At 43.3% G+C, this 25,412-nt stretch overlaps 1 protein-coding gene across 2 annotated transcripts; it reads right to left on the bottom strand.

Moving 5' to 3' along the window:
• Positions 1 to 6,831: 6,831 nt before the first annotated feature.
• On the bottom strand, positions 6,832 to 24,735 carry LOC144782834 (uncharacterized). 2 transcript variants are annotated; one of them, XM_078662106.1, is made up of 5 exons: positions 24,502 to 24,735; positions 18,619 to 18,654; positions 11,979 to 12,416; positions 7,662 to 7,877; positions 6,832 to 7,212 (listed from the first exon to the last, which is right to left on the bottom strand). In XM_078662106.1, exons 3-5 carry the CDS (start codon positions 12,414 to 12,416, stop codon positions 6,928 to 6,930), a joined length of 939 nt encoding a protein of 312 aa, XP_078518232.1. In that variant the 5' UTR covers positions 18,619 to 18,654; positions 24,502 to 24,735; the 3' UTR covers positions 6,832 to 6,927. The 2 variants fall into 2 exon arrangements, with proteins under 2 accessions (XP_078518232.1, XP_078518231.1); XM_078662105.1 differs by lacking the exons at positions 18,619 to 18,654; positions 24,502 to 24,735 and having other exon boundaries at positions 11,979 to 12,598.
• Between the last annotated feature and the right edge of the window lie 677 nt (positions 24,736 to 25,412).

Raw genomic sequence — 25,412 nt, 5'->3', positions numbered from 1 at the left:
AAGGTGTGTTATTCCTCCGTGTTTGTTGCTGCGTCGTCTGACTGGTAAGATGTACATTTATTAAAAGTGAGTACATGAATTTGAATGTATTAATACGTGTGTGTATATACGTATTATTAATAATGTTTTATTAGGATGTATGAGTGTTTTATTTGTATTGCGCCATGTGTATTATCGAGTTTTGAGTTACAATATTCCTTAGTACTGTTCTAAAAGATATATGTTTGAAAAATATAGTTTTTTCGAAATGTTACATAAAGCAATGTTTATGTTTGTATGTGTTATGTCTTTGAAATTGCGTCCCTTGTTATTTCTCGCTCACTTTCCTTGTGTTTTGAATTTTTCTTGATCTTTATGCGAATGTTGGCTCGTGTTTAAGTAGATTCTTTGGGATGCATTGAGTAATCTTTGCTAGTGTCTTCCTGGTATGTAGTTTCAGTAGTTCCGTTTCGCCTGAGGTGGCACTGTGATGTTTATTTTCCCTCTGACTTAGCTTTTGCTTGTGTCATTTGTACCGGTATGTGACTTGTTTCGCCGCTATTCATTTTTTTTGTTAGTTGCTTGTTGTAGTTAAAAGTATAATGTATGCACTGTGTATGTTCTCTTTGTTGTGTTTTTTTTAATATTTTCTACATTTCAGGGAATGAGCTGCTACGATCGACAGGTAATGACAATTTTATTTGCATATTATGAAAAAGTGCCTTTGTGAGTTCTTATACTTTTGTTTATGCCTTTCCTTTTATTGATGTTAATGTAATTATTGTATTTGGTTTTGCTTTGCTCGTACGTATTTTCTGTCTGGCTCCTCTCATTAGAGTGTGTTTAGTATTTTATCAATGGCTGCTATTTAGTTTTATTCTTTGGCATGGATTGAGTTTCGTTTTGGCGTACGTGTTTTTCGGTCGCACTTTCCTTGTGTGTAGTAATTTTCTCTTGCACGGCATCCCTTATGTCCATTTCTGCAGCAATAGCACATTATTAACATTCTGCAACCCCACACTACAATTGAGCGACATGAGATCATCACTCATTGCCAGTAGAGCCGTATTTAGAACTCCCCCAGTCTCATTTAGACATAGAACTGCAGTACTGTACAGCACCAAAGCATGCTTGTATAGCTGTAATTCTGTGTGCAACGTACAAAAAGTTGTTCTAAAGCGTGCACTTCAGGCTGGTGGTGTGTGTGACTGTTGAAAGCGTGGATTGATGGCTGTTTGTGTGGGTGTATGCATGGTGAAAGGATGCACTGATGACTGTTGTGTGTGTACGCCTTGTGAATGTGTCCATTGCTAGCTATTAGTGTGTGTGCCTGTTAAAAGCGCACATGTTTGGATTGTATGTCGTTTGTCTGCTGAGTAATGCTGTAGTGGTAATGATTGGTGCTGTGGTGGTAAGTGTTTGTGTGTGGTTGTAGTGTGATAGTGTGTTGATGGTGAGTGAGGGTGAGGTGTTGAGGGTGAGTGGATGATGGTGTGAGGGTGACGGTGTGAGGGTGAGAGTGAGTGATTGTTGGCGAGCGTGAGGCTATGAGGCTTATTGAGAATGTGAGTGGGTGTGCGAGGATGTGTGAGAGTGTGTGAGTGTGGATGTGTGTGAGGGTGGGGGTGTGTGAGCGTGTGGGCATGTGAGTGTGTGGTGCTTAGTAATGCTGTAGTTGGGATGTGTTGTTCTGTGCTAGTGATGAGTGGTGTTGTGATGGTGTTTAATAATTACCACCACAGCATAACTCAGCACCACAACAGTTGCAGTTCTCCCAACAATGGCATCACTGATGTCCACGAATGCAACATGCAGCAATACCACTTTATCTTTCTGCAGCCCCACAGTACCATTGAGCAACAACACTGCTTCACTCTGCACTTCCACATCCGTATTTTGCAAACACACAGTCTCATTTTGACATAATACTGCAGTACTGATGACTGTTGTGTGTGTATGCCTGGTGAAAGTGGCCATTGATAGCTGTTGTTGTGTGTGTGTGACTGTTAAAAGCGTACATGTTGTTATTGTATGACCTTTGATTGCTGCAGTGGTGATGAGTGGTGCTGTGGTGGTAATTGTTTTTTTGTGTGGTTGTAGTGTGATAGTGTGTTGAGGGTGAGTGAGGGTGAGGTGTTGAGGGTGAGTGAGGGTGAGGTGTTGAGGGTGAGTGAGGGTGAGGCGTTGAGTGTGAGTGAGATTGAGGGTGAGTCAGTGTGAGGCGTTGAGGGTGGGTGAGGCTATGAGGGTGAGTGAGGCGTTGAGGGTGAGTGAGGGTGAGGTGTTGAGGGTGATTGAGGATGAGTGAGAGTGAGGGTAAGTAAGGGGTTGAGGGGGAGATGTTGATCGTGATTGAAGTGTTGTTGTGGTGGTAAGTGTTTGTGTGTTGTTGTAGTGTGATAGTGTGTTGAGGGTGAGTGAGTATGAGGGTGAGAGGGTGAGAGTGAGTGAGAATGAGGGGGAGGTGTTGAGGGTGAGTGAGGATGAGTGAGGGTGAGGAGTTGAGGGTGGGTGAGGGTGAGGGGCTGAGGGTGAGTGAGGTGTTGAGGGTGAGGTGTTGAGTGTGATTGAGGATGAGTGAGAGTGAGGGTGAGTGATGTGTTGAGGTTGACTGAGGCTGAGGCGTTGTGGGTGAGTGAGGGTGAGGTGTTGAGGCTGAGGGTGAGGAGCTGAGGGTGAGTGTGGGTGAGGCGTTGAGGGCGAGGCGTTGAAGGTGAGAGAGAGTGAGGTGCTGAGGATGAGGGTGTGAGGGTGAGTGTGGGTGAGGCGTTGAGGGTGAGTGAGGGTGAGGTGTTGAGGGTGATTGAGGATGAGTGTGAGTGAGGAGTTAAGGGTGATGTGTTTAGGGTGAGTCAAGTGTTGCTGTGGCGAAAATTGTTTGTTTGTAGTTGTAGTGTGATAGTGTGTTGACGGTGAGTGAGGGTGAATGAGGGTGATGTTTTGAGGGTGAGTGAGTATGACAGTGAGGTGTTGAGGGAGAGGTGTTGAGGGTGATTGATGATGAGTGAGATTGAGTGTGAGTGAGGAGTTAAGGGTGAGGTGTTGAGGGTGAGTGAAGTGTTGCTGTGGTGGTAAGTATTTGTTTGTTGTTGTAGTGTGATAGTGTGTTGACGGTGAGTGAGGGTGAGTGAGGATGAGTGAGGGTGAGTGAGGGTGAGGTGTTGAGTGTAATTGAGGGTGAGGTGTTGAGGGTGAGTGAGGGTGAGGGGCTGAGTGTTATTGAGGATTTGAGGCTGAGTGTGGTTGAGGTGTTGTATGTTATTGAGGATGAGTGAGAGTGAGTTTGAGTGAGAGTTTAAGGGTGAGGTGTTGAGGGTGAGTGAAGTGGTGCAGTAGTGGTAAGTGTTTGTGTGTTGTTTTAGTGTGATAGTGTGAGGGTAAGTGTGGTTGAGGGTAATTGAGGCAGATGTGATGAGGGTGAGTGAGGATGAAGTCTTGAGTGTGAGTGAGGATGACGGTGATTGAGGGTGAGGTGGTGAGGGGCTGAAGGTGAGTGAGGTTGAGTGAGGGTGAGGTGTTGATGGTGATTGAAGGTGGGTGAGGGTGATGGTGATGTGTTGAGGGTGAGTGAGGGTGAGGTGTTGAGGGAGAGTGAGTGTGAGGTGTAATGTAATTATTGTTTTCGTTCTTGCTTTGCTCGCACGTATTTTCTGTCTGGCTCCTCTCATTAGAGTGTGTTTAGTATTTTATCAATGGCTGCTATTTAGTTTTATTCTTTGGCATGGATTGAGTTTCGTTTTGCCGTACGTGTTTTTCGGTCGCACTTTCCTTGTGTGTAGTAATTTTCTCTTGCACGGCATCCCTTATGTCCATTTCGGCAGCAATAGCACATTATTAACATTCTGCAACCCCACACTACAATTGAGCAACATGAGATCATCACTCATTGCCACTAGAGCCGTATTTAGAACTCCCCCAGTCTCATTTAGACATAGAACTGCAGTACTGTACAGCACCAAAGCATGCTTGTATAGCTGTAATTGTGTGTGCAACGTACAAAAAGTTGTTCTAAAGCGTGCACTTCAGGCTGGTGGTGTGTGTGACTGTTGAAAGCGTGGATTGATGGCTGTTTGTGTGGGTGTATGCATGGTGAAAGGATGCACTGATGACTGTTGTGTGTGTACGCCTTGTGAAAGTGTCCATTGCTAGCTATTAGTGTGTGTGCCTGTTAAAAGCGCACATGTTTGGATTGTATGTCGTTTGTCTGCTGAGTAATGCTGTAGTGGTAATGAGTGGTGCTGTGGTGGTAAGTGTTTGTGTGTGGTTGTAGTGTGATAGTGTGTTGATGGTGAGTGAGGGTGAGGTGTTGAGGGTGAGTGGATGATGGTGTGAGGGTGACGGTGTGAGGGTGAGAGTGAGTGATTGTTGGCGAGCGTGAGGCTATGAGGCTTATTGAGAATGTGAGTGGGTGTGCGAGGATGTGTGAGAGTGTGTGAGTGTGGATGTGTGTGAGGGTGGGGGTGTGTGAGCGTGTGGGCATGTGAGTGTGTGGTGCTTAGTAATGCTGTATTTGTGATGTGTTGTTCTGTGCTAGTGATGAGTGGCGTTGTGATGGTGTTTAATATTTACCACCACAGCATAACTCAGCACCACAACAGTTGCAGTTCTCCCAACAATGGCATCACTGATGTCCACGAATGCAACATGCAGTAATACCACTTTATCTTTCTGCAGCCCCACAGTACCATTGAGCAACAACACTGCTTCACTCTGCACTTCACATCCGTATTTTGCACACCCACAGTCTCATTTAGACATAATACTGCAGTACTGATGACTGTTGTGTGTGTATGCCTGGTGAAAGTGGCCATTGATAGCTGTTGTTGTGTGTGTGACTGTTAAAAGCGTACATGTTGTTATTGTATGACCTTTGTTTGCTGCAGTGGTGATGAGTGGTGCTGGGGTGGTAATAGTTATTTTGTGTGGTTGTAGTGTGATAGTGTGTTGAGGGTGAGTGAGTATGAGGATGAGAGGGTGAGAGTGAGTGAGAATGAGGGGGAGGTGTTGAGGGTGAGTGAGGATGAGTGAGGGTGAGGAGGTGAGTGAGGGTGAGGGGCTGAGGGTGAGTGAGGTGTTGAGGGTGAGGTGTTGAGTGATTGAGGATGAGTGAGAGTGAGGGTGAGTGATGTGTTGAGGTTGACTGAGGGTGAGGCGTTGTGGGTGAGTGAGGGTGAGGTGTTGAGGGTGATGAGCTGTGGGTGAGTGTGGGTGAGGCGTTGAGGGTGAGCCGTTGAAGGTGAGAGAGAGTGAGGTGCTGAGGATGAGGGTGTGAGGGTGAGTGTGGGTGAGGCGTTGAGGGTGAGTGAGGGTGAGGTGTTGAGGGTGATTGAGGATGAGTGAGAGTGAGTGTGAGTGAGGAGTTAAGGGTGAGGTGTTTAGGGTGAGTGAAGTGTTGCTGTGGCAGAAAGTGTTTGTTTGTAGTTGTAGTGTGATAGTGTGTTGACGGTGAGTGAGTGTGAATGAGGGTGATGTATTGAGGGTGAGTGAGTATGACAGTGAGGTGTTGAGGGTGAGGTGTTGAGGGTGATTGATGATGAGTGAGATTGAGGGTGAGTGAGGAGTTAAGGGTGAGGTGTTGAGGGTGAGTGAAGTGTTGCTGTGGTGGTAAGTATTTGTTTGTTGTTGTAGTGTGATAGTGTGTTGACGGTGAGTGAGGGTGAGTGAGGATGAGTGAGGGTGAGTGAGGGTGAGGTGTTGATTGTAATTGAGGGTGATGTGTTGAGGGTGAGTGAGGGTGAGGGGCTGAGTGTTATTGAGGATTTGAGGCTGAGTGTGGTTGAGGTGTTGTATGTTATTGAGGATGAGTGAGAGTGAGTTTGAGTGAGAGTTTAAGGGTGAGGTGTTGAGGGTGAGTGAAGTGGTGCAGTGGTGGTGTTTGTGTGTTGTTTTAGTGTGATAGTGTGTTGGGGGTAAGTGTGGTTGAGGGTAATTGAGGCAGATGTGTTGAGGGTGAGTGAGGATGAAGTCTTGAGTGTGAGTGAGGATGACGGTGATTGAGGGTGAGGTGTTGAATGGCTGAAGGTGAGTGAGGTAGAGGCGTTGAGGGTGAGTGAGGGAGAGGTGTTGAGAGTGAGGGTGATTGAAGGTTTGAGGGTGCGGTGTTGAGGGTGAGTGAGGGTGAGGTGTTGATGGTGATTGAAGGTGGTTGAGGGTGATGGTGATGTGTTGAGGGTGAGTGAGGGTGAGGTGGTGAGGGAGAGTAAGGGTGAGGTGTTGAGGGTGAGTGAGTGTAATTGAGGGTGGGTGATGAGTTGAGGCTGAGTGAGTGTGAGTGAGGGTGTGATTGGCAAATGTGAGTGTTTTGCATGTGTGAATAGTTATTTTTATGTGAAGTGTGTTAGTGTTATTGTATGTTGTTGTAGTAGAATGATGCTGTTGTGGTGGTGTAGAGTGATGTTGGTGTGTTGATGAGTGATGTTAGTGTGGTGCTTCCTAATGCTGTTGTTGTGATGTGTTGATGATGAGTTGTGGTTTGTTAGTGTTCAACTATTACCACCAAAGCATAACTCATCCCAACAACATGTGCAATTCTCACAACAACCTAATTTGTGATGTCCACCAATGCAACACGCATCAATACCACCTTATCATTCGGCCCCCCCACAGTAACATTGAGCAACAACACAGCATAACTCGGCACCAGCACAGGCGTATTTAGCACAACAACAGTCTCATTCATACATACTACTGTAGTGCGTGCAAGCTACAAAGTATGTGTATTTTGTATATGTGTTTGTAATGTCAAATGGATAGGCTGAATGTTGTATGTGGGTGTGACTATGTTGTATAAATTGAGTGTATTACTTACAATTTGCCTTTTGTAGAGCAAAAAATACCATAGAAGTTGTAAAATTTGTATCCCACACTTATTTATTTATTTAAAAAAAAAAAAAAATTTTTATTGTTTAACTTTGTACAAAAATAAGATATCCTGGCAACATGCAAAATTTAGTCAGAACATATGTCATCGTTTTTTTCGTGCAGAATCTTTATGATTTGGCCATTACAAAAGACAACTTCAAAAGTTTGTGGCAAAAAGTGGACAAGGGCATCTCCGATGTTGTCAACTTCCTCATCTAACATAAACCATTTAATTAAGATCTGGTTTTCGATGGGCATAGATTGATATTCGTCTGTGTTTGTCACTTTTATTGTGATAATACTATTTTGCTCTGTAGAGCTTTCAACACCATAAATTAGAATGTCCATCTTTTCCTCTGGTGGGGCTGTTACCTGTTGAGAGAAAACAAAAGCAACAATTAGTTTTTAAATTTGTATACTTTATGTTTTGTGTAAGGCCTATAGTGGGTGAAAGGAACAGAGTGGTTGAAAGTGCCAGATTGGGTGAAATGGACTGAGTAGGTGAAAGGGTCCCTGTTGTTGATAGGGTTTGAGTGGGTGATAGGTCGAGAGTGGGTGATAGGTCTAGAGTGGGTGATAGGTCTAGAGTGGGTGATAGGCCTAGAGTGTGTGAAAGGGCCAGAGTTGTTGAAAGGTCCCGAGTGGGTGAAAGTTCCCGAGTGGGTGAAAGCTCCCGAGTGGGTGAAAGGTCCCAAGTGGGTGAAATGTAAAAGGTCCAGAGTGGGTGCAAGGGGCAGAGTGGGTGAAAGGGCAAGACTGGGTGAAAGTCCAAGAGTGGCTGAGCAGAGATAGTTGACAAAAGTTTTGTTTGTTGTGCTTACCTCCATTTTGCTATGGCGCGTTGTATTCAATATTTTTTGGCAATTGAATTCATGTACAGTGACGTGAGTCAGGGTAACATATTTCCCAATATGTATTTTAAATTGTGACGCTTCTCTCCACAGTGTCACTTTTATATCATCAGTTGCATCTTTTATTGTAATCGATTTGAGTGGGGTATCTTGCCCATTGATAAACACAGTCTTTGCATCCTCTTCCTACACAAAAAGAAAGCATTCTATTAAATAGTGACTGTAAAAACACATATTGCTAGTGCCTTGTATGAAAGGCAATATAATGTATCACATTTAACGACCCAAATGAACATCCTTTCTAAAAGATTGAATTGTTTATTTGAAAAAATGGCTTTGTAGAGAGTACTTGTGTTTGTAGTATACACCAAAGCACTGCCATCTTTTAGTTTCCAAAAGTCATACTTGCTACTATGTGTGAAGAGTGTATAATTCTAATTTTTTTGAGTTACTTATTGAAGTTACTAAAGGTGTAATGTGTGTGTAAGTCAACTATGCATTTTTTAAGTAGACATGATGACATGGGTGAGGGTGAGTTATTGAGTGTGAGGTGTTGATAGTGAGTGAGGGTGAGGAGTTGATGGTGAGTGAGGGTGAGTGAGGATGAGGTGTTACGTGAGTGTGAGGGTGAATGTAAGTGAGGGTGAGTGAGGGTGAGCGAGGGTGAGAGGGTGAGGGTGAGAGATTGAAGGTGAGTGAGGGTGAGAAGTTGAGGGTGAGTAAGGATGAGGGTGAGTGTGAGTGAGGCTGAGTGAGTGTCATTTAGGGTGAGGAGTTGAGGGTGAGCGATTGAGGGTGATTGATGTTGAGAAGTTGAGGGTGAGTAAAGATGAGGGGGAGTGTGGGTGAGTGAGGGTGAGTGAGTGAGGGTGAGGTGTTGAGGGTGAGTGAGGGTGAGGCTGAGGGTGAGGCTGAGGTGTTGAGTGAGAGTGAGGTTGACTGAGGAGTTGAGGGAGAAGGGTAAAGTTTTTGAGGGGGAGGTGTTGATGGCTAGTGAGGGTGAGTTAGGGTGAGGAGTTTAGTGTGATTGAGGGTGAGTGAGATTGAGGGTGAGTGAGGCGTTGAGGCTGAAGTGTTGAGGGTGAGGTGTTGAGGGTGAGTCAGGGTGACGTTTTGAGGATGAGTGAGGGTGACTAAGGGTGAGGCATTGAGGTAAACACAGTGTTTGCGTTCTCTTCCTAAAGAAAAAGTAAGCATTGTATAAAATAGTGACTGTAAAAACACATATTATTAGTGCGTTGTATGAATGCCCATATAATGTATTATATTTAGCGACCCAAATGAACATCCTTCCTAAATGATAGCAATATTTTTTGCAAAAAATGGCTTTGTAGAGAGTACTTGTATTTGTAGTATACAGCAAAGCGCTGGCATATTATAGTTTTCAAAACGCGTACTTTCTACATAGAGTGAAAGAGTGTATTTGTAGGGTGAATTAGGACTCAGGATTTAAATCTAGGAGTTAGAGTGTGGATTAGGATAGTTAATTTCTATTCTTCTTTTTGTTGTTGTGTGTGTGTGTGTGTGTGTGTGTGTGAGGGTGAGTGAGGGTGTGTGAAGCTGAGGGTGTGTGACGGTGTGTGAGGGAAGCTTGCACTGCTGCTGTCGGTGGTGTACCTGTTCCATGTGTAAGGGAAGCTTGCACTGCTGCCGCCTGTGCTGTACCTGATCTATGTGTGAGGGAAGCTTGCACTGCTGCTGCCTGTGGTGTACCTGATCTGTGTGTGAGGGAAGCTTGCACTGCTGCTGTCGGTGCTGTACCTGTTCCATGTGTAAGGGAAGATTGCACTGCTGTTGCCTGTGCTGTACCTGCTCCGTGTTTGAGTGAAGCTTGCATTGCCGTTGCCTGTGCTGTACCAGCTCCATGTGTGATGGAAGATTGTGAGATCTGGCATAACGGAAGGATTGGTAGTGCGTGCACCGCTGCTTGGGGTATCTGCGATATTTGTGTAAGTAAATGGAGAGGGGGGTGAGAGTTGGAAGAGAGAGTGAAACAGGCAGAAACGTGGAGAGTTAGAAGAAAGAGCGAAGGAATCTAAGCTGCGAGATGTGGCATAACAGAAGGATTGGTAGTGCGTGCACCGCTGCTTGTGGTATCTGCGAGATTTGTGTAAGTAAATTGAGCCGGGGGTGAGAGTTGGAAGAGAGAGTGAAACAGGCAGAAACGTGGAGAGTTAGAAGAAAGAGCGAAGGAATATAAGCTGCGAGATGTGTCATAACAGAAGGATTGGTAGTGCGTGCACCGCAGCTTGGGGTATCTGCGAGATTTGTGTAAGTAAATGGAGAGGGGGTTGAGAGTTGAAAGAGAGAGTGAAACAGTCAGAAACGTGGAAGAACGAGGGAAGGAATCTAAGCTGCGAGATGTGGCATAACAGAAGGATTGGTAGTGCGTGCACCGCTGCTTGTGGTATCTGCGAGATTTGTGTAAGTAAATGGAGAGGGGGTTGAGAGTTGGAAGAGAGAGTGAAACAGGCAGAAACGTGGAGAGTTAGAAGAAAGAGCGAAGGAATGTAAGCTGCGCGATGTGGCATAACAGAAGGATTGGTAGTGCGTACACCGCTGCTTGGGTGTACTGTGTGTGTAAGGCAAGTATGCATTTTTTTAGTACATATGATGACATGAGTGAGGGTGAGGGTGAGGGTGAGTGATTGAGTGTGAGGTGTTGCGGGTGAGTGAGGGTTAGGGTGAGTGAGGGTGGGGTTGAGGGTGAGTGAGGATGAGTGAAGATGAGGTGTTATGTGAGGGTGAGTGTGAGTGAGGCTGAGTTAGGGTGAGGTGTTTAGGGTGAGTGAGAGTGAGGGAGTGTTGAGGGTGAGAGATTGAGGGTGAAAAGTTGAGGGTGAGTAAGGATGAGTGTGAGTGTGGGTGAGTAAGGGTGATTGAGTGAGGGTGAGTTGTTGAGGGTGAGGCTGATGTGTTGAGGTGTTGAGTGAGAGTGAGGGTGACTGAGGAGTTGAGGGAGAAGTGTAGAATTTTTGAGGGGGAGGTGTTGAGGGCTAGTGAGGGTGAGTGAGGGTGAGTGAGTGGGAGGTGTTGAGGGTGATTGAGGGTGAGTGAGATTGAGGGTGAGTGAGGCATTAAGGGGGAATTGTAGAGGGTGAGGTGTTGAGGGTGAGTGAGGGTGAGGTGTTGAGGGTGAGTGAGGGTGAGAAGTTGAGGGTGAGTAAGGATGAGGGTGAGTGAGGGTGAGTGATTGATGTTGAGGGTGAGGCTGAGGTGTTGAAGTGTTGAGTGAGAGTGAGGGTGAGTGAGTAGTTGAGGGAGAAGTGTAGAGTTTTTGAGTGTGAGGTGTTGAGGGATAGTGAGGGTGATTGAGGGTGAGTGAGGAGGAGGTGTTGAGGGTGATTGATGTTGAGTGAGATTGAGGGTGAGTGAGGCATTAAGGGTGAATTGTTGAGGGTGAGGTGTTGAGGGAGAGTGAGGGTGGGGTGTTGAGGGTGAGTCAGGGTGACTGAGGGTGAGGCATTGATGTAAAGACAGTCTTTGCGTTCTTTTGGGACACCCAAAAAGAGCAAATCTATAAAATAGTGACAGTAAAACCACATAGTAGTAGATGCGTTGTATGACTGGCAATATAATGTATTAGATTTCACGACCCAAATGAACATCCTTTCTACCATATTGCATTTTTTTTTTTTAAAAAAGGCTTTGTGGAGAGTACTTGAATTTGTAGTATAGCCCAAAGCACTGGCCTATTATATTTCCCAAAACTCTTACTTTCAACATAGTGTGAAAGAGTGTATAATGCAACCTTTTTTGAGCTTGTTAGTGAAGTTACTAAGGGCACGATGTAGGTAAATCCCATTTACCTATTTTGAAATACCGAATAATACCGATTTGGTATTTAAAAATGGGTAAATGGTATGTAGGTCCCAACATCTGTATTCGTACCGAATCCTTAACAATTCTTAAAATACCGAATCGGTAAATACCGAATAGGTAATGCCCATTCATTCCTATGGGCTTTGAAGCCCATAGGAATGATTAGGCATTATCGATTTGTTATTTACCGAATCGGTAATTAAAGAATTCAGAAGGGTGCAGGGGGTGTCACTTTGACACCCTCTGGCATCCCCAAAAAGGGCACAGGTGCCATGTGGCAAGCATACCTGCCCTAAGAGCAGGTCTGCCTGTCACATGACATAGGTGTGCTATTTAGACTTGCAATTTAAAAAAGTAAAAAATAAATAAGATATGTCATTTACAATACTAATAAGTCCAACTTTTCAAATGCGAGACAATATTTTTTTTTAGTTGACATGATGACATGTTTGTGTTCATACTTACGGCAATTATTGTCCCTGAAACGGTCATCAGGCTTTTTAGACTTGCCCGTTTTATTTCCTTGATGGGAGAAGCCGATGGTGCAGGCGGATGCAAAATGTTGTTTGCTTGTTGGATCAGGCCATCCTCGATTGCCATTGCAGGAAATTTGGTTACTTTAGTTTGTTTTGTAATTAAAATTGTTTTGTTTTTGATAATAAAGTTTCGTATCAGTAGTCCACAGTTATTTTTCGTTTGCTCATATAAATTTTCTTGGTAACAAGTACATTTTATTGTTCCAGTTTTATCTGCTAAAGCCAAATGGAATAAAATTTTCTGCTCTTGTTTAGCATTTTTGTACGTAGTTTTCCCTGAGCAGTTGATGACATTAACTCTTATTGGTTTCTGGTATGGTTTGTTGTCATCGGTATTAATGTTCATAATTTCTTCAATAGACATCATCTGAAATAGAAAATGTGACATAACATGTTAAATACAAACCCATATTGCTTTATGATCACTGTAATAGCATTCTAAAGTACCATAGTTGTGTAGTTGGACATTTGTATATATATGATCTAAAATGGATTGGTAGTTAGTTGTGTAACTGTTAATGAGTTGTTGACATTGTAATTGCGTTTCAAAGAATCCAAGTAATTGCTTGCTGTTTGCATTTTGTTGAGATACATCCACATTGAAATCACCTATAATAATGAATTTGTGTGTGGGGTAAAAATCCGTAATATTTGTGATGAAATCAAAAAGAGAAGTTATACTTTTTAGGGGTGGTTTGTATAAAATAATAATAAGGAAATCTGTGTTACCAATCTGTAGAGTAAAATGTAAAATGTCAATCCCTTCAAGTGTCTCATAAATAGGCAATATAAATAAATCTTTTTTGTAGTACATAATCATTCCATGGTTTGTGTTGTATGTATGAAATTTATCAAATATAATGTGATGATATTGTTCTATCGTGAAATCATTAGCTGTAGCATTTCTTGTAGTGTTGATCTCAGTTAAGCAAATAATGTCTGCTTGTAATATATTGCTATCCGCTACCATAGATGGAAAATTTTTCTGTAGTGATCTGATATTGTGTGCAATGATATTGAAATGTGCACTGTATGTATGTAACTGTGGGATATGTATTTCAAGTGGCATTTCTGTCCTTAATCTGTGCATTTCCTCATTAACTTGTGGATGTACTACAATTTTACGTTCATCAAAATTGTGTACATATACATTTTGTATTGATTTTGCCCTGCTAATAGCAACATAATGCAAATGATGAATCTTGCTGTTATTAAAGTGTATATAAAGTGGTTCGAGAGTTGCACCTTGTGTGCGATGTATAGTGCGTGCTGATGCTTGGCGTAAAGGAAATTGCTTGCGTATAATGGTAATAAATTTTTTAGTGTATTGGAAATGTCTAGCTATAGCATGTATTGGTGTCCATGTATTTTGTATTTGTGAATGAAATAAGTGTTTATATTGTTGTCTGGTTGTTTGTCCTATAGTGGGATTGTCAAATAACAACCAAACGATAATAGGTGTATTGTTAATCAATTCAACTAATTGTACAACACCAGTTGCGCCATTTGTTAAACCATCATTGACATCCACATTGCAACTTAAATCATAACGAAGTTGTAAGGCAATGTGTAATGTATGTGAAAGGCCCATTGTTTTCTGTGGATCTTTGGGCAGTTGCTTAAGAATGGTTTTTTTCACATTTTCAGACAAATCTGAACTGACGGTATCGCTTGCTACTGTTATGTAGACTGGATAATCTTTGCAATGTTGTTCTAAAACCTTTTGGTTAATTTCATTAACTTCTAGATTAGTTGACATGATATATGGAATTGTTTCTAATAAAGTCTCATCAGGTTGTATTTCCCTTTGCTTAATTTGTGAAATATCTTCCTCAGTATGCTTGCCTTCTCTCAATCGGTTTAGTAATTCAGCAAATTGTAGATCTTCTTTTTGGCGCATAATTTTTGTTAATTCAAAAATTTTAAAATGTTCTTTCCATAAGTTAGCACTTAAAGGACCATACATTTGTGTAGAATCCTGAAAAATGTATCTGTCAAATACAGGTTTTAATTGGTAAAAGTCACCAATGGCTAAAATAGAAATTCCTCCAAATGGTTCATTAGATGATTTAATTTCTTGAAGCCTGTTATGTATAAAATTCAACATATTGTGTCCTACCATTGAAATTTCATCAATAATAACAACTCTAACATGCATCATTTCCATTTGTAGAGCAGTTCTATGTTCATGACTCAGTTGTTTATAAGTCAAACTTTGCGACACAGGTATTTTGAAAGTGCTATGCAGTGTTTTTCCATTAATATTATGGGCAGCCTTTCCTGTTGGAGCAGTAAGTAAGATATAAACATTATCTGGATTTTCACCGGCCTTAGTGTTATAATAGCGTAGTAAAGTTTGATATAGTGCAGATATTACAAAACTTTTCCCAACACCAGCCCCTCCAGTGCAAAAAGTATAGCATGGAGTGCTTGTAGTTTTAAACCAATGCAAGTGATGGTAAACAAAATTAAGTTGTTCCTCCGTTAAGTTTTGCATAAGTTGTTGGTATTTTTCATTGGGTAAAATAACGTTAGTTAAGCTTTGTTCTTCAGTTGTAGTTCTAATTCCTAAATCTAGAGCCAAATCATATCTATTATTATGTTCTGGATTTTGGTCTTCTGTCTGTATATTAACAGTTGGTGATAGAGGAGGTGAAATTACATTTTCATGACACTGTTCATGAATAATGTTTGTAACTTCGCCATGCTGTTTGTTATAGATTTTTAGTTGTGTGTCAACAAATGATTTAACTTCCAGATACCTCTCATAGTAAGTTTCCTTGTTGATTAGTATTTTTTCTTCTTCCCTCCATGGATAGTGCAACATTAATATTTCTCTATAATACTCTTCTGGTTCATTATTTTTGCTAAATCTGCAAAAGCGTATTATTTTCCCTTGTCTGCGCTTATTTAAAGCATAATCATAATTCTGTTTCTTTTGTTGTTTATTTCCGTGACTACATTCTATTTCTAATTCTTCCTCATCTGAGCTGTAAAAGTTTTGTTCTGCAAGTAAATCTTCGCAATCATTTATTTCTTTCCCATGTGTTTTTTTCTTCACATAGTTGAAATCAGCCGCATAGTCTGCTAACGTGCACATCTCTAATGATTGTGGCCGTTTGCAGTACTTAATAATAATATTTTCACATTGAATGTCAGTTGAATTTTCGGGCAAGTTATTAATAGTTTCGATATCGCGCATTAAATAAGTTCTTTTCTCTGGACGGCTAGTATTAATAAATACAAATGATCGTGAGCTTTTCCGTAATGGTATTTGAAGAATTAGATATGCTGCTTCTTGAGCACTAATTTCTGTGCAGTTGAGGAATTTGTTTCCTATGTGTTTAAGTTGATCTTTGATATTACTATTGCTTGTTACCTCTTTAGCAGCTTGCGCTAGAAGTTTGCTAATTCCTCTTTGCGATTTACTGATATATGAGATAATATAGACTGCACAAGCATAAGGGTCTAGTATAAACTGCAAGTCTATGTTTGCTCGCCAAGCTTCTAAAAGAGTACTATTGTAGTTATTGATGAAGCATTCGCCTGGTGTTCTTTTTAAAAAAATAGTTGTTTTTTGTAAGCTAGTTTGTATAGAAGTAATATATTCTTTATCATCCATTTTAATGAACTCTAAAAAGTCCTCAAAAGAAAGTGTATTAAAAGTAGTATTATTCATAGCTTCATGTATTATTTTCATATTATCTTGCCATTGCTTATTTGTCTCCTCAAGTGTTAATGGCTCTAATATGAGCGTTCTTGACATTGGATATTTGGGATATTGATATTTGCATGTCCGTTGCTGTTTACGTCTGCAATTTTTGGTGTGACCATGCCTTTGTAGATTTATTAACGGTTGTAAAAGAGGGTCCTCAGACTTATGACAAGTGATATATTTGTCAATAAAGCTATTGACTTCTTCGACTGGTGAAACACCATACAATGGTGCTTTGTTTACCCAGAGTAATGCATGTATATGTGGAGAACCTCTTTGTTGGAATTCGACTCTGTAAAAGTAGTCTACTATTTCCCCAATTGGATTAGTGCCATTCAGCAAAACACAATTAAAGAATTTCCTAACTTGATAGTCAAACTGTCTTGCACATGTTATTGGATCTTCTTGTATTAATTTACTTTTAGTTTCCCAAGACATGTTTAAGAATTCTTCCTCTGTACATTCCTTTAAGTTTCTAACTCTCAATAGTATATTTATTAAATGGTGCCATTTTGTTTCAGCAGCAGATAAAGTCAAAAAGAAAGTGGGTATGCCAAGTTGCCTTATCATTGCAAAAATATCTTTTTTGCAACCTTCCCAATATGGAGGTGAACTGCGTATAGTTTTTAATACTTTGTACCCCTCATTAAACTGAAAAACATTGGCAATATTACATTTAATGTCTTTAGCAGTTATTTTATTCCCATCTGTAAAATGTTTTCTGATGGAAATGTTGATTTTACCATGGATCTGCTTAATATGTAATTTCTTCAGTTTAAAAAACATATTACTAATAGATTTAGCGACTCTTCTATCATAACTCCTTAACTCTGCTTGGCAAATAGTACTATAATGTACCGGTATGTGTCTTTCCTTATTGTTAGGCCTTCGTTCACCACAAAAAATAGTAGGGAAAGCCAAAAACTCTGAATCTTTATCCTCATATAAACCTCTTGGCGTGTTATGTTCAGCTGGAGCGAAACTTAACACATTCAGCGAATTACTAGTAATAGTTTCATTAGTTAACATAGTATCCAAATTCCCAGCTTCTATGTTGTCAGAACTATCAGATGAATTGTTTGTCTCAGAAGTCTCATTGTGAGATTCTATTTCTGGAGGTATATACTCCCAGTCAGGGTTAATCGTAACACCATATTCATTAAACATTGTACTATTTTTAGCTAGCCAAGTAGCTGCCTTTTTTACTGTATTTGGTCTAATATTCTCATAATGTGTATATGATTTATAGATTAATTTCCTTTTTAATTTCACTGGGATTGTCATGGCGTCATTAATTTGCCTTGGTAAAATTGTAACAGTTGTCATAACATCTGCAGGTACATTAACTACTGCTCCTGATAATGATTTTTGAAAACCGCGTGGCAGACTCCGAATTTGTAAGAATGGTATCCTAGGTGAAACTAATCTTTCTTCTAAATCATATAATTCTAATTCAACTGGTACATTTGGGAAGCCCATGCCATTTACAATAGAACATGGTGGTATTTTGTTTTTGCGAATGTAATAATAGCAAGTCTTACATATAAAATTGGTTTTCTTGTTACTAATGTTACACTTCTTGAAAATTTCAGATTGGCTAACACTGCGTATATTTTGCAACGTTTGTTTATGCCACAGTTGATTGCAAAGAGTACAAATGTACTCTGGGCCATGCAATATTTCCCGGTGGAATTTGCGAATGATTGTATGGATTTGTTTACCTCGTTTCTGTCTTTGGCCCTGCGTGAAGATGGGGATGTTATTATCAGTAGCACTTAGTTGACTGTTGGTAATGTCTTCTTCAGCTGTATTAACTTTTTTTCTTTGTACAACTTTAGTTGGACATGTACTTGAATCCCTTTTTCTTTTCCGAGACTGTTTATTTGTTCCCTGTATAGCTTTACTATTACCTGGTAATTGTGCTAAATGATTACTATTGCTATTCCCTCCCTTACTTTTATTCAGTAAATCATCAGAAGACATTGATGTTGATGTTATCGTCTGATTAGGAGTACATTCAGTAGTATGTACCCAAATTTTTCTTTCTTGCGGTAGGTGACTATTTTTTTTATGCACAGTAAGTGCTTTTGTAAAGGATTTCCTTTGAATGACTTTTATATCTATTGGTGTTAATTCAAATTGGACACATTGCTCAGCCTGATGTGTAAAGTTATATGCTAGTTTCATAACATATTGAATTAGGCCTTCAAACGAATTAAATGCAATTGTAACACATGTTCCGTTTGAATGAGGCATGCCTTCATGGTCCCTACTATGTGAATCAAATACAAAGTATGATTGCATATGTTTGAAAATAGCTATTACATAAACATTCATACAAAGTAGAACACCACAGTGCTTATTAATAGTAACATTTAATGCTGTGCTAATATCTGGGTAGGCTTTATCAAAACGTTTAAGGACATCACCGTAGTAAGCATTCCGTAGCAAAAGTGAATATATCTCTTGATTGTGGTCTATATACCTTGGCAGGTCATCTGGATGCATAAGTGTTTCGTTGTTAATAGAATGCATTTGGAGATATAAAGCGTCCCCACGGTCCATGATATAATGCAGATCATTAGAGTTCCAAGTAGTTACTGGCTTGCATAAATTGTGCAAGACAGCAAAAGCACTATTTGGTAAGCATTGCTTACCTTGTGATTTGCTATTAAATTTGCTATTCCCTTGATGGTAACTTGCTTTCAAGCATCTCTGCATTTTATAAGTTATACTGAAATGTTGTTATCAACAAATGTAAATTAAGAAGGTTTGTGAACTAACAAATTTTTTTGGGGACTGTAAGGTCAGAACTTTTAAAAAAATTTAAACTAAGTGGCAAAGTAGTATTTACCTTAACTTCTGTTTCTTTTGTTGTTGTTTTAATAATCTGAAAGGAGAAAAAAAATACATAATGTTTAGAAGAGATTTTTTCGAATTTTTCACATAAAGGGCACATTAACATGTAAATAGTGTTTTAAAGACCTGTTAAGAGCTCTAGTGCTGCTGTGAGTGTATGCGCCACGGGTGGCACACAGGCAGGGTGAGATGATAGAGGGAGAGAGAGGGAGTGTTAGGAAAAGGGGGACAGAGAGAGAGTGAGTGAGTGCGTGAAAAGTTCATACTGAGAGACGTAAAAAAATGTGTGTGTGTTATCTTGTAACTTGGACTGGTTAATGTGTTGCATTGAATCTGAGAATGAATGCGCTGTGCGTGTAATATTGAAAATGTACCCAGTTAGTGTGCAAGTAATGTAGAAAGATAGAGAGGGAATAAAGGGGAGACAAATGGAGAGTTATATACAAAAACAGAGAGGAAGGGAAAGTTAGGGAAAGGAAGGGAAATGGAGGGAGAGGAAGAGAAAGGGAGTGAGATGCAGGGTGATAGGGAGGGAGACGGAGAGGGAGGGAGAGAGGAGGAAAAAGAGAGGGGGAGTGAGACAGAGGGAGGAACACAGTTAGAGTGAGACAGAGGAAGACAGGAGAGAGGGAGGGGGAGCTATAGAGAGGGAGAGAGAGCTATAGAGATGTAGGGAGACCGCGAGAGAAAGAGAGCGATAAAATTATGTGTATGCCGGGAGGGCTCAGTGCACGAAGCCTTCGGCTGCAGGGTCCTGTGATTAACTTCATGGTCAGTTTTATGTTGTAGCTGTCGCTCCGACCCTTAACCACTAACCCTGCCCACACCGACGCGTTCCTTGGACACAAAGTAAACAGTAAATTATTCACTGAGTGGCGTTGCGTGGCTGAGTGGCGTTGCGTGGCTGAGTGGCGTTGCGTGGCTGAGTGGCGTTGCGTGGCAGAGTGGCGTTGCGTGGGTGAGTGGCGTTGCGTGTGTGAGTGGCGTTGCGTATGTGAGTGGCGTTGCGTGGCTGAGTGGCGTTGCGTGGCTGAGTGGCGTGGCTGAGTGGCGTTGCGTGGCTGAGTGGCGTTGCGTGGCTGAGTGGCGTTGCATGTGTGCGTGGCGTTGCGTGTGTGAGTGGCGTGTGTGAGTGGCGTTGCGTGGCTGAGTGGCGTTGCGTGGCTGAGTGGCGTTGCGTGGCTGAGTGGCGTTGCGTGGGTGAGTGGCGTTGCGTGGGTGAGTGGCGTTGCGTGGGTGAGTGACGTTGCGTGGGTGAGTGGCGTTGCGTGTGTGAGTGGCGTTGCGTGTGTGAGTGGCGTTGCGTGTGTGAGTGGCGTTGCGTGGCTGAGTGGCGTTGCGTGGCTGAGTGGCGTTGCGTGGCAGAGTGGCAGTGCGTGGCTGAGTGGCGTTGCATGTGTGCGTGGCGTTGCGTGTGTGAGTGGCGTGTGTGAGTGGCGTTGCGTGGCTGAGTGGCGTTGTGTGGCTGAGTGGCGTTGCGTGGATGAGTGGCGTTGCGTGGGTGAGTGGCGTTGCGTGGGTGAGTGGCGTTGCGTGGGTGAGTGGCGTTGCGTGGGTGAGTGGCGTTGCGTGGCTGAGTGGCGTTGCGTGGGTGAGTGGCGTTGCGTGGGTGAGTGGCGTTGCGTGGGTGAGTGGCGTTGCGTGGCTGAGTGGCGTTGCGTGGGTGAGTGGCGTTGCGTGGGTGAGTGGCGTTGCGTGGGTGAGTGGCGTTGCGTGGGTGAGTGGCGTTGCGTGGCTGAGTGGCGTTGCGTGGCTGAGTGGCGTTGCGTGGGTGAGTGGCGTTGCGTGGGTGAGTGGCGTTGCGTGGCTGAGTGGCGTTGCGTGGCTGAGTGGCGTTGCGTGGCTGAGTGGCGTTGCGTGGGTGAGTGGCGTTGCGTGGGTGAGTGGCGTTGCGTGGGTGAGTGGCGTTGCGTGGGTGAGTGGCGTTGCGTGGGTGAGTGGCGTTGCGTGGCTGAGTGGCGTTGCGTGGGTGAGTGGCGTTGCGTGGGTGAGTGGCGTTGCGTGGGTGAGTGGCGTTGCGTGGGTGAGTGGCGTTGCGTGGGTGAGTGGCGTTGCGTGGGTGAGTGGCGTTGCGTGGCTGAGTGGCGTTGCGTGGCTGAGTGGCGTTGCGTGGCTGAGTGGCGTTGCGTGGCTGAGTGGCGTTGCGTGGGTGAGTGGCGTTGCGTGGGTGAGTGGCGTTGCGTGGGTGAGTGGCGTTGCGTGGCTGAGTGGCGTTGCGTGGGTGAGTGGCGTTGCGTGGGTGAGTGGCGTTGCGTGGGTGAGTGGCGTTGCGTGGGTGAGTGGCGTTGCGTGGCTGAGTGGCGTTGCGTGGGTGAGTGGCGTTGCGTGGGTGAGTGGCGTTGCGTGGCTGAGTGGCGTTGCGTGGCTGAGTGGCGTTGCGTGGCTGAGTGGCGTTGCGTGGGTGAGTGGCGTTGCGTGGGTGAGTGGCGTTGCGTGGGTGAGTGGCGTTGCGTGGGTGAGTGGCGTTGCGTGGGTGAGTGGCGTTGCGTGGCTGAGTGGCGTTGCGTGGCTGAGTGGCGTTGCGTGGCTGAGTGGCGTTGCGTGGCTGAGTGGCGTTGCGTGGCTGAGTGGCGTTGCGTGGCTGAGTGGCGTTGCGTGGCTGAGTGGCGTTGCGTGGGTGAGTGGCGTTGCGTGGGTGAGTGGCGTTGCGTGGGTGAGTGGCGTTGCGTGGCTGAGTGGCGTTGCGTGGGTGAGTGGCGTTGCGTGGGTGAGTGGCGTTGCGTGGGTGAGTGGCGTTGCGTGGGTGAGTGGCGTTGCGTGGGTGAGTGGCGTTGCGTGGGTGAGTGGCGTTGCGTGGCTGAGTGGCGTTGCGTGGCTGAGTGGCGTTGCGTGGGTGAGTGGCGTTGCGTGGGTGAGTGGCGTTGCGTGGCTGAGTGGCGTTGCGTGGCTGAGTGAAACAGTCAGAAACGTAAATGGAGAGGGGGGTGAGAGTTAAAAGAGAGAGTGAAACAGGCAGAAACGTGGAGAGTTAAAAGAAAGAGCGAATGAATGTAAGCTGCGAGATGTGGCATAACAGAAGGATTGGTACTGCGTGCACCGCAGTTTGGGGTATCTGCGAGATTTGTGTAAGTAAATGGAGAGGGGGGTGAGAGTTGGAAGAGAGAGTGAAACAGGCAGAAACGTGGGGAGTTAAAAGAAAGAGGGAATGAATCTAAGCTGCGAGATGTGGCATAACAGAAGGATTGGTACTGCGTGCACCGCTGCTTGGGGTATCTGCGAGATTTGTGTAAGTAAATGGAGAGGGGGGTGAGAGTTAAAAGAGAGAGTGAAACAGGCAGAAACGTGGAGAGTTAAAAGAAAGAGCGAATGAATCTAAGCTGCGAGATGTGGCATAACAGAAGGATTGGTACTGCGTGCACCGCTGCTTGGGGTATCTGCGAGATTTGTGTAAGTAAATGGAGAGGGGGGTGAGAGTTAAAAGAGAGAGTGAAACAGGCAGAAACGTGGAGAGTTAAAAGAAAGAGCGAAAGAATCTAAGCTGCGAGATGTGGCATAACAGAAGGATTGGTACTGCGTGCACCGCTGCTTGGGGTATCTGCGAGATTTGTGTAAGTAAATGGAGAGGGGGGTGAGAGTTGGAAGAGAGAGTGAAACAGGCAGAAACGTGAATCTAAGCTGCGAGACGGAGAGGGAGGGAGAGAGGAGGAAAAAGAGAGGGGGAGTGAGACAGAGGGAGGAACACAGTTAGAGTGAGACAGAGGAAGACAGGAGAGAGGGAGGGGGAGCTATAGATGTAGGGAGAGCGCGAGAGAAAGAGAGCGATAAAATTATGTGTATGCCGGGAGGGCTCAGTGCACGAAGCCTTCGGCTGCAGGGTCCTGTGATTAACTTCATGGTCAGTTTTATGTTGTTGCTGTCGCCCCGACCCTTAACCACTAACCCTGCCCCCACCGACGCGGTCCTTGGACACAAAGTAAACAGTAAATTATTCACCTGCGAGAAAGCTTGTGAGTAGCCATGTAATAGAGGGTGTGGGCGAAACTCCCCTTGATCGTGTGTATGAAAAGTTTGTTGTGGTGTGGCGAAGTGTTGCGAACGGATTATGACTGTACTATTCCCCCTAATGTTCCAATGTGCCTGTGAATAGTGTATTAAGTGTAAGGTCAAGTTTTATTTTGGGTAGGCAGCTAATCCTGGCTAATGTGTTATTGGATGTGTGATTGTGAAAATGTAATACTAGTAGTTGTACGAGCGGCTGTTTCCGTGTGTCAGGTTGTAACTTGGATTACTAACTGTGCAAGTAAAGCTGCGAATGAATGCATTCTGCGTAAATGTTGTAAAGTGTTGCCTGTTTACGTGCACATTAATGTGCAATTATAAGTTCTGACTGAAAGTTTGGTGCTGTAGTGGCGAAGTGCTCTGATGTTACATTGCGTAGGAGTTGCACGTGCTGTATAAGGGTGGCAGTCAGTGTTTTGCCTAATGTGACAGGCTGTGTGTTATTAGTGTAAGATGAAGTGTTTTCCCTAATGTGACAGGGTGTGTGTGATTAGTGTGCTATAGAGAGGGAGGGAGACGAAGAGAGAAAGAGCGAGAAAATTATGTGTATGCCGGGAGGGCTCAGTGGACGAAGCCTTCGGCTGCAGGGTCCTGTGATTAACCTCATGGCCAGTTTTATGTTGTTGCTGTAGACCCGACCCTTAACCACTGACCCTGCCCCCACCGATGCGGTCCTTGGACACAAAGTAAACATTAAATTTGTCCCCTGAGAGAAAGATTGTGAGTAGCCATGTAATAGATGGTGTGTGTGAAAGTGCCCTTGTTCGTGGAATGTGTGCATGAAAATTTTTTTGTGGTGTGGCGAAGTGTTGCGAACGGTTTATGGCTGTACTATTCTCCCGAATGATACAATGTGCCTGGGAATAGTGTAGTAACTGTAAAGTGAAGTGTTTATTTTTGTAGGCCGCAAATCCCGGCTAATGTGTTATTGGGTGCGTGTTTGTGGAAAGGTAATACTAGTAGTTGTACGAGCGGATGTTTTCGTGTGTCAGCTAGTAACTTGGATTACTTAATGTGTGCCAGTAAAGCTGCGGGTGAATGTTGTAAAGTGTAGCCTGTTTGCGTACAAATAAATGTGCAATTTGAAGTTGTTCCTGAAAGTTTGGTGCTGTAGTGGCGAAGTGCTATGATCTTAGATTGCGTTTGAGTCGCACGTGCTGTATAAGGGTGGCAGTCAGTGTTTTGCCTAATGTGACAGGCTGTGTGTGATTAGTGTAAGATGCAGCTCTGTTGACTCTTGAGTACAATCATCCAGTTTACTGTTTTGCTATGAAGCTGTAAATGAAAGCATAATGAGTGTTCTAATGTGGTCGCACTCATTTCGGCGTGCGTGTGATATAGTATGTGTTCCTAACAGTGTGTGCATGAAAAGTTAATAGTAATAGATGTAAAAAAAAAGGGTGGGTATGTGTCATCTTGTAACTTGCACTGGTTACTGTGTTACATTTAATCAGAGAATGGAAGCGGTATGCATGTAATCTTGACAGATAATCTGACAAGGTGTGTGTGAGTAGTGTAAGCTGGAGCTCTGTTCACTGTTCAGTCCGATCATCCTGTTTACTGTATTGCTGTGAAGCAGTGAAAAAAATAGTAAGGAGTGTTCTGTTGTGGTTGCACTCAATTCGCCGTGCGTGTTATATAGTATGTGTTCTTAACCGTGTGTGCGTGAAAAGGTACTAGTAACAGACGTAAAAAGGTGTGTGTGTCATGTTGTAATTAGGAGTAGTTACTGTGTTGCATTAAATATAAGAAAGAATGGGTGTGTGTCAAACTTATGTTGTGCCTTGAATTATTGGAAGGAATGTTCTGTGTGGCGAGTCGGAGTGTTAGGAACGGAAGTAAAAATTGTGTAGAAGAGTGAACAGTTGGCTGTACTTACATGATATATGTTGGTGCGCAGTTTCTTTGCCCCTATCAAGGAAATGTTGAAAGCGTACCAATAACCTACAAGAGATAACGATAAAAAAAACAATATGTATCGGTTGGTTTAAACAAAGGTATGACCTGTTTGAGAAATTACGTAGTCCTTTGCTAAGTATTACCATAGAAAATGTAGATTTGCAAACAAACATGTCGCAGAATAATTTAACAGAGGTGCGATGTTGATATAGTAACAGTTGTAATAAACGCAAGTAAATGTATCAATACTGTCCCTTAGATGTATAGAAATAAAACTTGCATGCACTTACGTTCTAAGATTGAATGCCGTAAATTTTCAGTGGCTGTTGGTCGATAGCAGCAAGTACAGCGCCGTTCTGTAAGTCGAAGTTCTGTCCTCGCAGGTAAAAAGAGAGTATGACTTAAAGTGACCCGTCCCTCTGCTTAAATAGGGGGTAACGATGCAAGAATATATATTTTTTTTTTTGGTTTAAGAAAGGATCAAAGCTTTTAGTCCTTCCCTTGCCCCAAGGAAAAGTCACACTAGCTGATGTGCGCGACTTGGAAGTGTGAATGTTTGAATGTGTATGCAGATGGAGTTTCGACATTGGCGCGCCAGTAGACTTCCCTGGGCAACTCCCTTAAGGCCACATAAGATTTTGCTCGGAACTGACAAAGCAAAGGGCCTTTTTTTTTTACGTTAGTGTAATGACACTTCAACTGTCTGCTCGAAGTTACACTTAAAAATGGCATATATAAAGCATCCAAAGTATACAAAGTTTCACTTTTAAACATACAACTCTTGTAATATACTGGCTCAAAGTTGTGGCGTTTATGTTTAGTATGAAAATACTGAAAATTGCTGCGGATGCGTCCATAAATGTGTGTGTGCCAACGTGAAAATACATTGGG

This window comes from Lissotriton helveticus, chromosome 9 (assembly GCF_964261635.1).
Source record: "Lissotriton helveticus chromosome 9, aLisHel1.1, whole genome shotgun sequence".
Classification (NCBI taxonomy): domain Eukaryota; kingdom Metazoa; phylum Chordata; class Amphibia; order Caudata; family Salamandridae; genus Lissotriton; species Lissotriton helveticus.
This window is presented reverse-complemented; position numbering and strand designations above follow the sequence as displayed.